This window comes from Anolis carolinensis, chromosome 6, assembly GCF_035594765.1.
Source record: "Anolis carolinensis isolate JA03-04 chromosome 6, rAnoCar3.1.pri, whole genome shotgun sequence".
Classification (NCBI taxonomy): domain Eukaryota; kingdom Metazoa; phylum Chordata; class Lepidosauria; order Squamata; family Dactyloidae; genus Anolis; species Anolis carolinensis.
The window spans coordinates 101,660,861-101,674,766 of NC_085846.1; the positions used below are offsets into that span (position 1 = coordinate 101,660,861).

At 39.2% G+C, this 13,906-nt stretch overlaps 1 protein-coding gene across 35 annotated transcripts in view; it reads left to right on the forward strand.

The window, feature by feature from the left end:
- The window catches only part of svil (supervillin), a 154,935-nt gene that overhangs the window by 100,771 nt on the left and 40,258 nt on the right, over positions 1–13,906 (forward strand). For 26 of the 35 annotated variants that reach the window (XM_016994262.2, XM_008112362.3, XM_008112347.3 and 23 more), the window contains 9 exons: positions 1,036–1,896; positions 2,310–2,480; positions 3,055–3,089; positions 3,882–3,943; positions 4,160–4,299; positions 4,994–5,089; positions 8,192–8,444; positions 9,507–10,080; positions 12,981–13,176. In XM_016994262.2, coding sequence (XP_016849751.2) covers positions 1,036–1,896; positions 2,310–2,480; positions 3,055–3,089; positions 3,882–3,943; positions 4,160–4,299; positions 4,994–5,089; positions 8,192–8,444; positions 9,507–10,080; positions 12,981–13,176 — 2,388 coding nt within the window. The remainder of the gene's footprint in view (positions 1–1,035; positions 1,897–2,309; positions 2,481–3,054; positions 3,090–3,881; positions 3,944–4,159; positions 4,300–4,993; positions 5,090–8,191; positions 8,445–9,506; positions 10,081–12,980; positions 13,177–13,906) is intronic. The other 9 variants (XM_062957705.1, XM_062957725.1, XM_062957723.1 and 6 more) reach the window with 5 other exon arrangements.

Sequence of the window (13,906 nt, forward strand, 5' to 3'; positions counted from 1 at the left end):
TGATGGCTTCAGGCTTAGTCAGCTTTTAAAGGAAATCAGACAGAATAACGGTTCATACTTCTGATGATGGCTACTTCTGATGAGGCAATATGCCTCTGATTATCATTTTTGAGGAATATGTGTAGGTAGGGTCTACTGAACTCAGGTCCTGCATCTAGACTATCCATACACACCTTTTTGACCATTTTAAGAACAGAATGTAAGATACATAGTACCATAGTATCATCCCTTTGCTTGCGGCACGTGTACTTTCAGCTTATTGTGTTTCTCAGCAATGTACAAGAGCAAGAATGTTTTTCCCTCTGTTTCATATTCCTCCTGATTTTGCTGAGGAAAAAGAGCAATCTAGACATATAACACGTCAGTCAAAACCAAAATAGATACCTTTAAGAATAAGTTATGTTTTCATGAGATGATCTGGTTATCTCTTCTCTGTAAAATTTCTCATTATTTACACTTAAAATGGAATCTTCTTGTTTCTCACCTTTCATGATTTGTTCTTAATGTTGATTAGAAAAAGAAGGAAAATGGTAAGAAAGCATTCACTTGTTTTTTGGTCTCTTATAAGCATGAGCGCTGCCAGTGTTGGAAGACATTTCAGAATGAAGCGGCCTTTCGTGAATTAAAGTTATATTTGTAGTTAAATGAAAGCATTATTTTTCTGATTTTTTCCCCATTTGGCCATATTTATTTCCATTTCTTCTTTGGCAAATTGGATGCAGCAGACTATAAATTACAGAGAATACCCTGGGCAAAGCATGAAAACAGATGTAGACAGAAGAGTGGCTACATGGAACATAATGTCCTGGAACTTCATTGACATCTGTGACCTAGGATTTGGCAAAGTCCATTTCTTAGGAATGTCCACTAATATTCCCTACTCATCATCTAGTTTAACAGTAATTAATACTTAATGTTGCTAAATCTTCCCCAATTTGGTGCATGTTATTTTCTCTCTCTTACTCTCTCTCCTTCTCTTTCTCTCCAACTGAGTAGTAGCCATGCCACATTGTAATCCATTTTTCTTTCTTAAAGAGTAAAAGTTAGAGAGAAACTGGTGAAAGAGGAAAATACCCGTGGAAGCCCTGAACTCGTAACAGACAATGTGTCTCAAAGAAAGATTCGCCCAGTGCCTGTTAATTTCGTGCCTCTTCAGTCAGAAACATCTGCCTTCCATAGGGTGTCCAGTCAGCCGCTTGGTTTGCTCTGCCGGCCAGTGCATGGCTACATCCAGCCTGCGGGAATTGCTCATACAGCTAAGCTGGTGGCTTCAGAAGAACGAGAAAGTCACTTTGAACCAGCTAATGCTAACTTCTTAACCAGATTCCCACTGGATGCTTCTGTGGACAGTGGAAAAACTGACTTGCCTCAGGTTCATGAACCACTCAAGTTCAGTTACTCCAGTTTGGAGAATGAACAGGAGAGACAGCCAATTTTGCCTTCAGCGATTCATAGGCAAGGGAAGAGCAGAGAGAGCCGCACAAGAGAAGGTGATGCCGAGATACTTCCAGTGAACAAGCCAAAGTCTATGGAACCTGAGAGAGATTTAGAGCGCCTGAAGCAGAGGATGCCTGGAACTTGGAAGAAGACTCACGAGAGCACCGAAAGGAGTGAAAAAGTCATGTATCTGCAAAGCGCTAAAGGGAACGTTCAGGTTCGGGAAGAGATTCCAGTGAGGCACAAAGTCCTTACTCGTTCCCTGTCTGATTATACTGGGTCTCCTAAATTAGAAATTTTCAAAAGTAAGGAGCATGTTGCAAAGAATGAGGTGGAATTTCGGAGTACTGAAGGAAAAATCCCTAATGGTGAAATTACCATGGTTGACACCAAAGTTTCTGTTGCCCAACTCCGCAATGCCTTTTTGGAAACTGCCAATGCCAGCAAGAAACCTGAACTGTAGGTGATGTTTTCTGAATTTTTATTTTTTAATGGTGTGACACATGCACGTCCTTGGCATAAATGGCACTCAAAACTCAACATCAGTTGCCTTTTGCTGCACTTTCTGTTCATAGTTCAACTCCCATCTAGTGCATCTTTGGTATGGATTTGGCCTGAATTCTCTTGTTCTTTTGTGCTTCTGCTTGCTTTGTGCAAGTTCTGATGTTGGGAGGCTGGAATGGAATGACTTCATACTTCTCCTGTGCATGGTTTTCTAGGAGCATGCAGAATGATCTGTAATGGACTGACTTGTTGGGATGCTTATATTTGTCCTTTATTTCTCTCTCTTCCTTTTTCTTTCTCCCCTGACCCTTCCCAATTCTACCCTAATTCTTTGTTTCCTTCTATGCTATTTCTATAATGGCAAAAAGTGAGTCTCATTTTGAGATGCCGACATCAGGTACTGATTTGTGTGGCAGTGCTGAACACGAAAGAGGGTCACGAAGGCCAAGACGCTATTTTTCTCCTGGGGAAAATAGAAAAACTTCTGAGAGATTTAGGACTCAACCCATAACTTCAGCAGAGCGAAAGGAAACAGATAGGTAGGCATTTGTGTAGCAGAGCACCCTGGGGTGGCATTATCCAGACCATCGGTTCATAGCAATAAAATCAATCTACTTTCGCCAAGGTCATGCTTATTTTTAATGTATTATTAATACTGCTCAGTTAAGCTAAGAGTTGTGGCCAGTGTTCGTTATTCTATAATTCCGGTATTTACTTGGAAGTGATAGTATGAGTTTGCACTGAATGAAATGTATCTATGTGCACAGAAAGAGTATTTTTATGTTTATGCTTTAAGGTCAGATTCTTTTGAAAAAGGAACCAACTACAGACATTGGGCCAAAAGTTAGTGCTATAACAACCAGAAGAGTATTTTATGTATTGACCTTTGTATGAGCCTTCTGACATCATTCTCCTTCATTTGACTCACACCTGGCTGGAACTGCTTGCCTTCCCATTTCAAGGGTCATTGTAAACAAAATATTCTTGGAACTCGAAAAACTTTCTGAATTGTAATCTACTTGCTGTCCCCCTTGATAATTCAGCTTAGAAATGCATGACTTATTTTTGCTTTCAAATTGATTTATTGTTGTTGTTTTCCTATTATCTCAATAGGTCTGCATTCAGTCCAGAAATGATAGCTACTGATGGTGAGTGTCTTCTCTACTCATTCGGTTATTTCAGATTTTCTATTTTTAGTCTTTTAGTGTCCGCTGGTGACACCCTTAGCAAAGATAATTCTCTATAGCAATGGTTCTCAACCTGTGGGTCCCAGACATTTTGGCCTTCAACACCCAGAAATCTTAACAGCTGGTAAACTGGTTGGGATTTCTGGGAGTTGTAGGCCAAAACACCTCGGGACGCACAGGTTGAGAATCACTGCTGGTGAGGAGGCAAGGTGGCAAGGTGGCCCACAGCGTGCCCTTCAGGGTTGTGTATATCAAAATCTTTTGCAAACGTATAAGAGTGAAAATAGGCCACATGCCATTTTAGTACTTGCCTCAAGCTTACTGTGTTCCTCTTGGTTGTCTTAAGTGGTCCAAACAAAAGTTTATACATAGGGCCTAGGGTTGATCATGCAGCAGAAGTGTGAATGAAGTGCAAGTGTTAGCATCCATAGCTGACTTGCATTTCCATTGGTGAGGAATGCAGGGAGTTGCAGTTCAATGGCATCTATATTTTGAGGCCTGAACAACCCAGCATAGCCACCTGACAGGCCATGCATTGCCTTGCCTCCTGGTCTAAGTTACTATGACTAAGTGTGTATTTGGACCACACAGTTATTGAAGTTTCAAGAAGACAACAGGCTGAAGCTATGTTGCTGCTACAGTTTTACCTGTCCATGCTCCATGTGATGATGTAATTCTTGCCAACCATTCCCTCAAAAAAATAGCTCTGGGAATCTATTTGAAATATCAGGAAAACCCTTTTGTTTTTTGTAGATGAAGAGAAGCTGGATGAAAGAGCCAAGCTGAGTGTTGCTGCAAAGAGGTTGCTTTTCAGGGTAAGCATATATGAGTATGTGTGGGGATGTGGGTGTTCAATCCTAAATCATCCTAAATGTGTTAGAGGCACTGTTCTATATTTGCTAGCATTAAATGTGAAAGAATCTGCTTTGTGATCAGAATTCTGTTGAGAATTCAACATATGGGATATTCAGGTGTGCTATATTTTTGGTTGAATTGGAAAGCTATTCATTCTGGTGCACATTTGGTTCTAGGAAATGGAAAGGTCATTTGATGGGAAAGGTATTCCCAAACCACGTTCAAGAAATACTGCCGTGGAGAGGAGGCTGAGGCGAATGCAGGACAGGTCACGCACCCAGCCCATTACAACCGAAGAAGTGGTCATTGCAGCCACGTAAGTCCTGGAAATGTGTTAGCTCTGCCACGTTCCTGGATTTTGAAATGTTTTGAAATGTTTACATTTTCACTGATGAAACACTGATGGCCTGGTTATTAGGAAAAGGGTTTTTTTGCTGAAGGATAATTTATTTGAGAAATGTGTGTTGAGATGGAAGACAGAAGTTATGATTAGATGCTATCAGAGATGGGGCAGAGCTTGGAAAGGTTAGTGTTTGAACCACAAATCTCAGAATTCAGATTCTGTTAGTTAGAGCTCAAAGCAATGGTTTATGAAAACTATGGAGAAGTATAAACTGCATGAAATGGAAGAATGTTTGTGAAGCAATAGGTGGAGATTTCCTGAAATTATAGAAATTTGCTTCTATATATTTATTGCTGCATTATTGTTCTATAGCCTGTATTTTTTGATCACTTGTATTTTTCCTATGTACTGTTGGTATTGCTACCTTGTAAAGATTTTAAAAGATATATACTTTATATATTAAACCTTTTAAATGCTAGCATATCATCACTTAAAGTTGTTTGGGACCTGACAAGGCAATTTTATATTAAAGAATTGTCAAGTATTTTTAATGAGAGTATTGGCAGATAACATCTTTATGCAGTGAACACTATTATGCCTTTCTTAATGCTGTTCTCTTCTCTCTCTCCTTGTGAATTTTTCCTTCCCTTGGCTATTTTCTCTTAAGTGAATCTACCCCTGCCTCATGTACTGTGAATACCCACCCTGTAGTGCCAAGGATACCTAATCCCACTGTAGTTAAGAGCACTGTACATCCTACCAGGTACTGGGGGACACAACTTGCATGTTACAGGGAGCACAAAGGTCATGGCTAGCAAATGCATCCATAAAACCAAGTGGCTTAAGTGTGCCGAGCAATTTGATGGAACTTTTCTTCCTTGTCACCTCCTGGTTTGGCTGGAAAAGCTATACTTCTCTCTGCTTGTTGAGCGTTTGATTCAGAAGCTTGTCTTTCTTTTTTTCTCTTCTCACTCTCCTCCTGAACTTTTAGTGCAGGGATGGACACTAGCGTTCCTCCAGATATTGTTGGAATGCAATCCTAGAAGTCTTATGTGATGATGTGGGGGCATGGGAATTGCAGTCCAATGTATGGAAAATTGTAGTTGCCTTCTGTCTTTTATTGGGTTTTACTTTCAAATACAGAACAGAGAGAGAGACCTGACTAAAGTCAGGAAAGTCCAGAGATTACATTCTGTCCCCTCTTCTTTTTCTCTCTAAATTATTTTGTGTTATGGAACTACTCTTTATGATTCGCTAAGTAAAAGTTTCAACTCTCTCCCCCCCCCCCTCTGAAGTTTTTTTCTGGCTATGGCCCTGACTTACAATGTTAATGAAAGGATAAGAAATGGCACCATCTATAGGTATGAGCATATATTTCCTCGGCTTTCTTTGATTCCATACAGCTCACCTCATATTGATAACTGAAAGACAAGAGACGCAAAAGTCTATACTAGCAAATAGCACTGCAGAAAAGCTAACAGATACCTGTGACTTCAAAAAGACTAATTAGTGTCTCCTGGCTTTTGCTTTCCCTGACTAGCCCATTTTGCTAAAGATTAAGCTACCCAGAACCAGTTAGTTGCTGCTGAGTAGATAGACAGTGATCAAACTTGCTCCCTTTTTATCTTCTTCTAGACTGCTTCCCAAACTCACCTGAGGTCCCTTCCTTACTGAGGCACAATAAGGTGCTCCAGTATTTTAATGCAAGTGGGGAAAAGATGATCCAAGCGATGAAACCAAAGAAGGGGGAGCAGATGTTGAAGCCTATAGTACAATTTTCGAATGTGAAGTTGTCAATCTCTTTCAAATGTATTTTGCATATTTTTGATTGGACAGAAAATGTCTGTCTTCTTGGATGTGTTCAAATTCTGTATTTAGCTGCTCAAGTCAGTTAGACAAAGGGCAGGAAATCAAGAAACTTCCAGTACAGAGCTTAGCATTATCTACATCAATTGTTTCCAGACTTGGGTCTTCAGGTGATGTTGGAGTCGATTTCTCATAATCCTTGAACAAAGGCCACTCTTATTGGGAATTCCAGGAGTATAATGCAACAAAATTTGGCACCCAGGTTTGAGGTGTAGTGTTCTACAAATAATGGTATAGACTCTCCAGAGTTTCAGAGCCTTTTACTGGAGACTTTGGAGATTGAAAATTTCGCATTCTGCATGAAAAGCAAGTAATTCACCACTACAGTCTTTTCTCCAGAGACTGACGATACGTACTCTATGTATTCTCTGTGTGCAGACAGGATGACCAGGACTAGTAAATAAATGTAGAGGATACAAAGACAGGGAAAAACACAATGTAATGGTGCCGCTGCCTTTTTGCCAAGTAACCTGATGTGTGCTGAGCTCAATATCGCCTACTTGCTCCACAGTGCTGCTTTCTCAGCTGAGACAATACTGAGACAAATCTTTCCTGTTTCTCCATTTCTGGATGGTGCATGATGGGCAAAGGCGTAGGAATGCTAGAGTTGATTGTGTTTCCCCGCATCATCAGTGTGCTTCACTTCAAAAGATTTTGGGAGACCCTAAAAGCACTTGAAGATTTGTCTAGGTAGCACAGAGGGCATTTCTAAGGCCAACACTTGGAAACGATAACTTACAAGTAGCAGAATTACCTGTAATAAACTACCCTTTTTAATGAGGGCATAACAAAGTTAGATTTTAAAAGCAATTTTAACAATAGGATTCAAGCCTATTCTATTGTGATAAAGAGTGAAAGTTACTGGTTTTTAAAATGGCCTATTAAGGAATTTTAGAGGCATTTTTGACACTCTCTTATCAGTCCTAAACTCTTTTGAAGGAACAAAATATAACAAAAATATATAAAATAACAAATATTTACTGAAACCATACTAGAAACAGCAACCAATAACTACCAAATGTATTGGTAGCTCATGATGTTTTAAAAGTAACATTTGAAGTTCTATTAAGCCAAAGAATGAATATCTAAAACAGAGAAAAATACCAGATTCTTTGGGTATCCATTTCCCATGTGGACCTTTGAACCCTGTTGGTTCCTGGTGTAGCCAGATAGAGAACTTATGCAAAGTATGTGTGGCGTCCATGCAATATTTAAGGATCAGATGGAGTGCTCTAAATAATATTGTGGGTGGAATTGCAGTTAGTCTCTTGAAAGTGTAAAATTAGCCTTAGGCTTATGATTGTATGTAGCCACCTGCTCCCATATGGTAGAGATGGTACCATTTTTAAAGCTGGATACTTTTTGGTATCAATTCTTTCAGGGGAGTATATGTCTTTCTATAAAAGCTGATTCTGTGGAAAGCATTGATAGACAAATTGTGTATCTGTCAGATTAACTGAAAGAAAGTACATCCAGGATAACTCCCTTATCCAAAGATTCAGTATCCACAGTTTCACTTACCCAAGCTTCAAAAAAATAACTCCCCCCAGAAGCATTTTTGTGCCTCTCTTAATCCTCCATTGCGATTCTGTGGTAAGGTTCTGAACCAAGTGTATTTTATTTATTTATTTATTTATTTTCTTTTATATCTCGCCCTCTCTCCCTCATTGAGTGGCTAACATGTGGCAACAATTTGATGCCATTCTACATAAACCACATCATATTCAAAATACTTAGTATAGCCAAAATATAAAGTCCACTATCAACCACGATTTCGAGTATCCACTGTTGTGTGTGTGTTCTTGGAAGGTATCCCTGTGGATAAGGAAGGGAGGTCATACTTTATAAATAGACTGCGAGCACATTTTGATTTTCTCGCTTTCCTTATGCTATGTCTTGCAGATTCCTTAATTATTAATTTTTCCATTTGTCTAAAACCCTGGGGAAAGAGTTACTTGGGTGGCAATGCAGGGTACTAATTCCTATTTTCACTTTAAAGATTGCAGGCATCTGCACACCAAAAGACTTCTGCTAAAGAAGAAATAAAAGAAGCCAAAGATGCCCTCGAACAAGATCAGCCTGCAGAACCAGACTCCTCTACCCTGACCCTGGCAGAGAAGATGGCCTTATTTAACAAATTATCTCAACCAGTAACAAAGGTGGTCTCCACAAGAACCAAAGGAGACATTAGACAAAGGAGATCAAACGCTCGATACCAAACGCAGCCTGTCACGCTTGGTGAAGTTGAACAGGTATGTGTGTTTGGTGCCCTTCACGTACACTAGTGACTGTTGTCTGATGGACTTCAATTCCAGGAAGCTTTAGCCAAGATTGTCAGTGATCAGATAAGAAATGGTCAAAGTCTGGGAACCACTGTTCTAGTAGTCCTTTGGATGTTTACCCCAGAGAAATTGATCACACTGAATTCAGTGCATTTTGTGAGCTCACATGGAAACATATTCCAGGTTGACATCAAATGGAATTACTTGGATCCTTTGTCATTAATATAACCTTTTGATTTGTGCACAACATCTGCAGATACAGGCTTGATATGAAGTGGACTGCTGGAATGGTTCTATTCTATACTATAGTTTTACTGTTTGTAATCTCTCTCTCCTTCCCTGTCCCTTTTCCTTCTTTAGGGAAAGACCTTTTTTTAGCCTTTTATAGAAAGAAAGTGTTTCATTTTTAACCAAGAGACTTAAACTCTCAAATATCATTCATAATTGAAATGCATTGCTTTTCATCATTCAATATCAATTCCAAGCTTGCACTGGTTACACCTATTGATTTATTAAAATATTTACATCCCTCCCTCTAACAAAGGATCTCAGATTTAATACACATGGCCTTCTCCCAAATGCCATCAGCCCCAGCCAGCATCAGGAATGATGGAAGCTTTAGTCCAACAATATCAAAAGGGCCAAAGGTTTCCCACCATTGTTCTGATAAAAATGGAGCTCTATTTCTTAGTGGACTAGTCAATATTTTGTTGGGGACGGGGTGTGACTGCAAAAAGGTATTGATGTACTGATGAAAAGATAAACCTTTGAGATCCATCTTTGATTAGGAATGATTCCCCAAAACAGCTTCAGAAAATGCCAGATCCTGACAGAAAGTGGGCATAGGCAACAGAATGGATGTCCCCTCTTTCTTTTGCTACTGCCACTATGAAACCTGAACCTTGTTTGTGTAGCTAGCCACCCCCTATTTTCAGTATCTAAAGATACATGATAATTAGATTGCTCATTATCAAGATTGTATGTCTGTCTGTCTCTGAATTCCCAATTTTAAGTATTTGTATTGTTCCATAGGTACAAAGTGACAGCGGAAAGATAGCTCCTTTGTCTCCCACTATTGTAACATCCGTCTCAACCATGGTCTCTGCCTTGTCGCCGGTCTATAGTAAGGATCTGCATGTGAAGGCAGCTGAAGAGGAGCCAGCCAGTGAGATCGCTAAACCTGATTTCAGGCACCACTCTTTAGTAGATAATGTGGATACTTCATTAAAAAACATCCTGAAAACAGAACTGTGGCAGCCTTCGGTGGAAGTGAGAGAGAGCAAGCGCCAGTCGAGGGAGTGCGAAGAGGCAGAGCCCAAGGGATTTGTAAAACGTGAAGAGAATGGTTTAAAAAAGCACAGTTCCTTTAAGGAAGAGCCCCCACATCCTGTTTCTGATAAAACGGAGGACTACAACAAAGAGATTAAATATGCATTCCCAAGAAAAAGCAGCATGGAATTGTTTAGCCCACAGCCTCACAGTGAGCCTGCTGAACAAAAGGAATTGGTCAGCAACATTTTGCAGGAGAAACGGGAAGCCAAAGGCCAGCTCTTTGAGGATGTGATGGAGTGTGAGGGGACCGGGGCACGACTGACCCAGCAGAGAGGTAAATGTTTCCGTTCCGATGGTCTGCTGATTAATGAAATCTTGGCGTCTCCATTGTGTGGCTTGTAATCAATTATACAAATGCAACGGCATTTAAATGCATGGGTGTGGCTTGTATGTGAATACATGTTTATAAAGCAGGAACAAAAACTGTGTTTAGACAATGTGTCCTAGCAAGTCATCTCAAGAGGCATTCCCACCTGTGGGAGGGTGGGAGGTTGAGGAATGTTTAATCTATTGCTCCATTGTTATAACTATATAAAATTCGCATTTTTGATGGTCTGTTTAATTGATCATGGCCTGCCAGGTAAAGTTAAATCATTCATTGTGCTCTTCTGGTGTCCAGCTGTAATTTAAAGCCTTGTAATAGTAATTTTACTACAAAGAATGTTTTTATTTTGCTGTCCATCCAATTCATTTGGATAGGTTTGTTTCATTAATTAAGGAATAAATCTGATTCTTATTCCACCTTTCTCTCCACTAATCCTGTTAGCCATGGGGTTTAGCCCACCAAAAATGCCCTGTTGATAATCAATATGAATGTGGGCAGGCTGGTGGGTGTGGCACATATTTCTTCAACTGGGTTTCTGCAGAATAAGCTTCTACAGGCACTCTTTAGTGCTCAGATTGTTTACATTTGAGATTGTTTTAAAGTAAATTTTGTTATATTTGCTAAGGAGCCAATCTTGGATTTCATTTTGAGGTCTTCAAAGATCTTCTGACTTCAAACAGCTGCTGGATTATTTTTCTTTATGTGTCTAAAATAGTGCTTAAATAACTATGTAAACTTTAAACAACAAGGTTTGTTCATTTTTTGAAAAAGTGAAATTGAGCAGCAGTCCATTGATTTTTTTCTGTACACGTAGCAGAGGAATCCGCTCATAAACAATGTAGTATCCATTTTTTCCCCGATATTCTGCGTGATTGAGATTAACTGCTTCAGTCTGTTCCAAATAGTCCTTAAATTTGTTTGCATTCACAAACATTTTGATGTGTTACTTTAAGTAAAGATTAGACTCTGCTTGGTTACCCAAAGGTCTGGTTGGCTCTCCTTGTTCCATTCTGTGGTGGAGAATGTGGTGAAGCAAAGCAAGTTCTCTAATCACGTTAGACTTTCTTCCCCCTTGAGAAATGTTGGAAGAGTACATACAAGGCCAGTTTTTTTAAAACACTTTGTAAAGATTTGTTTTTAAAGCCTCTAAAAACTTACCAACAAAATAATTTAAGAAATCACTTACAATGCTCTATACAATATTGCACATGGAAGATCGTCTCTAGTTATTCCTGTTTTCTTGAGGCATCTTCCTTGGAGAGAAAACAACTTTTCAGACTTTCCCTAGAATAATAACGGTGTGAATTTAAGACATGCAAATACAGCTAGTATGGTTTGGATGAATGGCTGAAATCTCCTAGGTCAGAATGCTGGGAGGGTCCAGCCTTTTTCACAAGGAGAGCAGAAGATACAACTGGCGGACCACAAACCATATAGAAAGTACAACAGGCATAGATATTATCTGGAAGCTCATGATATCCATCTATTACAAGTTACCTAGACTGAGGTTGTGAAGCACACCTTTACAGATGGATAGATAGGTTGTGCGTATGAGATTAGCTCTCCAAGATCACCTGATTCCACTGACCACATGATTTCTTTGTTTGTATCCTGAGTTGATCTGTTTCTGATTTTCTTCATGTGATCTCTACTCAATGCATTTTGCTTGGGTGGCTAGGTTCTCCATGGGATGGAAGGGTAAGGTGAAGTTACTAATTTCTTCCATAACTCTTATCATAGACTCATAGAGTTGGAAGAGACCACAATGGCCATCCTGTCCAACCCCATTCTTCTGTGCAGGAATACACAATCAGTGCACTCGTAACAGATTGTCATCCACCCTCTGTTTAAAAACTTCCAGAGGAGATTCCACCACATCCCAAGGTGGTGCCTCTGTTGAGATGACACAGCAGTGCTCACTTGATGTAGTTGACTTCAATACTATACCCTCTGAGAGCACTTAAACTGAAGGAATATAATAAGTTCAGTATTCATTTGGGTGTTTGAACATACACTCTTATACACGCCCTGTCAATTTCTGATATCTTGGAAATGATATGAAATACACCATCAAATATCATTGCATTGAAAAGATGAGAGGTGCTGTAAACTTCTCACTGGCCAATATAAATTTTGGTGCCTCAAATTTTCAACGTGTTTCTGGGTATATTTGCCTTGCTGATTCCAAAAACTGCACCGATTTTCCCCTATCAGCTCTAGTTTTTGAGATAGATGACATATGCCATATCCTAATCTTTATTGTGATAACCATATCTAAGAAACTAGAGCTAATGCTTCTATCCAGTGCTATTTTCTGAGCCAGCACTCCAAACAACCCCAGGAAACAGACCTAAAAACCAAGAAACCAATACTTTTTTGTTGGGCTGTGTAACAGTCATTTAGCAAGCCATGGGATACTAGCTTTTACAATGCTATTACTTTTGTGAAACAAAGAATAATATCATGGAATCCTAGATCTGGAAGAGACCTCATTTTAGTTCAAACTCCCCACTGATACAACTAAAACACTCTGGGAGGCTAATGTCTAATGTTTGTTTTAAACCTCCACTGAAAGAGAGTCCATCATTTTCCATCAGTTCTTTATAATGATTAATAACAATCTCCTTACTTGTAATTTGGATTCATTGGTCCAGTTCAGAGCAGCAGAAAACCAGCACCCAACCTCAACTGATAAACACTGTGTTTGGAACCGGGATGAGTATAGCTTATAAGAATTTGTATCAGAAACAAAAAGTTATCTGTTGGTTTGAATGGCATGAGATTTATTTTTATTTGTTTTGCTTTAAGCAATTAAACACTTATTCCGAATTCCTCCTCTCCCACCCCAGAGCATGATGCACCAATTTCGGAACTTGTGGGAACAGCAGCAACAAAGAGCTTTTCTCAGTCTGCGGCTGTGGTATCCTGTAGGCAGCAGGAAACCTCTGAGCTCTTGGAGGAGAAACAGAACTCCAGGGAGAGCAAAGCTGAAATAACGGAAGACACCCTTGACGCATCCAGCAAAACAATGTCAATTAAAGAAAGGTAAACACACCCTTCTTCTTGAAATGTGGGGTTTCCCCTCATCTTACAGTAGGATGATTTGTCGTGATGTGGAATTTCTTAATCGGTACTTTAAAAAATTACAAACTTGTTGACAGTAGAAAAAGAGGAATGCTTCATGTCAAAACAAATGTAAAAATGAGAATTTTGAGGGAAAGTGTATTTGGAAATTTGGTAAATCATTCTCAAGATTTAGTTTGAAATTTGCTTATTAGATCTATTTTTCTGATAGATCTGTTACTAAAGCAGAGCTTCAGAAGCCATCAAACAGTTGCTTGCTAGAAACATGGTGTTATATAATACAAATATGGTATTGGGTGCGGACAACAGGAGGCGGATATTGTTATTATTATGAGAAGCTTCACTCTCTTCTTTCTTTGAGCAGAGAAGGGCCTCTTTGGAAATGGGCATAATGTGGGCAAAACCTTTTTGAACAATATAAATGTATTTCAGTCAGTATAAATTATAAGCCAAATTTCATCTTTCTTTAGTGTCAAATGTGAGTTAACCTGGCCCAGTGTTTTAAATCAGATAATGCACACATACACTTTTGCAAGTTGTATTGTGGATAATGTCCACACACTATTTAGTATTGTGTCCAAAACATTCGTAACTCAGGTATTTAAAGGTTGCATGTCATTGATAAAAGTATACAAATCATGTTCCTAAAGTTAGTTTTTATATTATATAACATTAAGCAAAGATTGTCTTA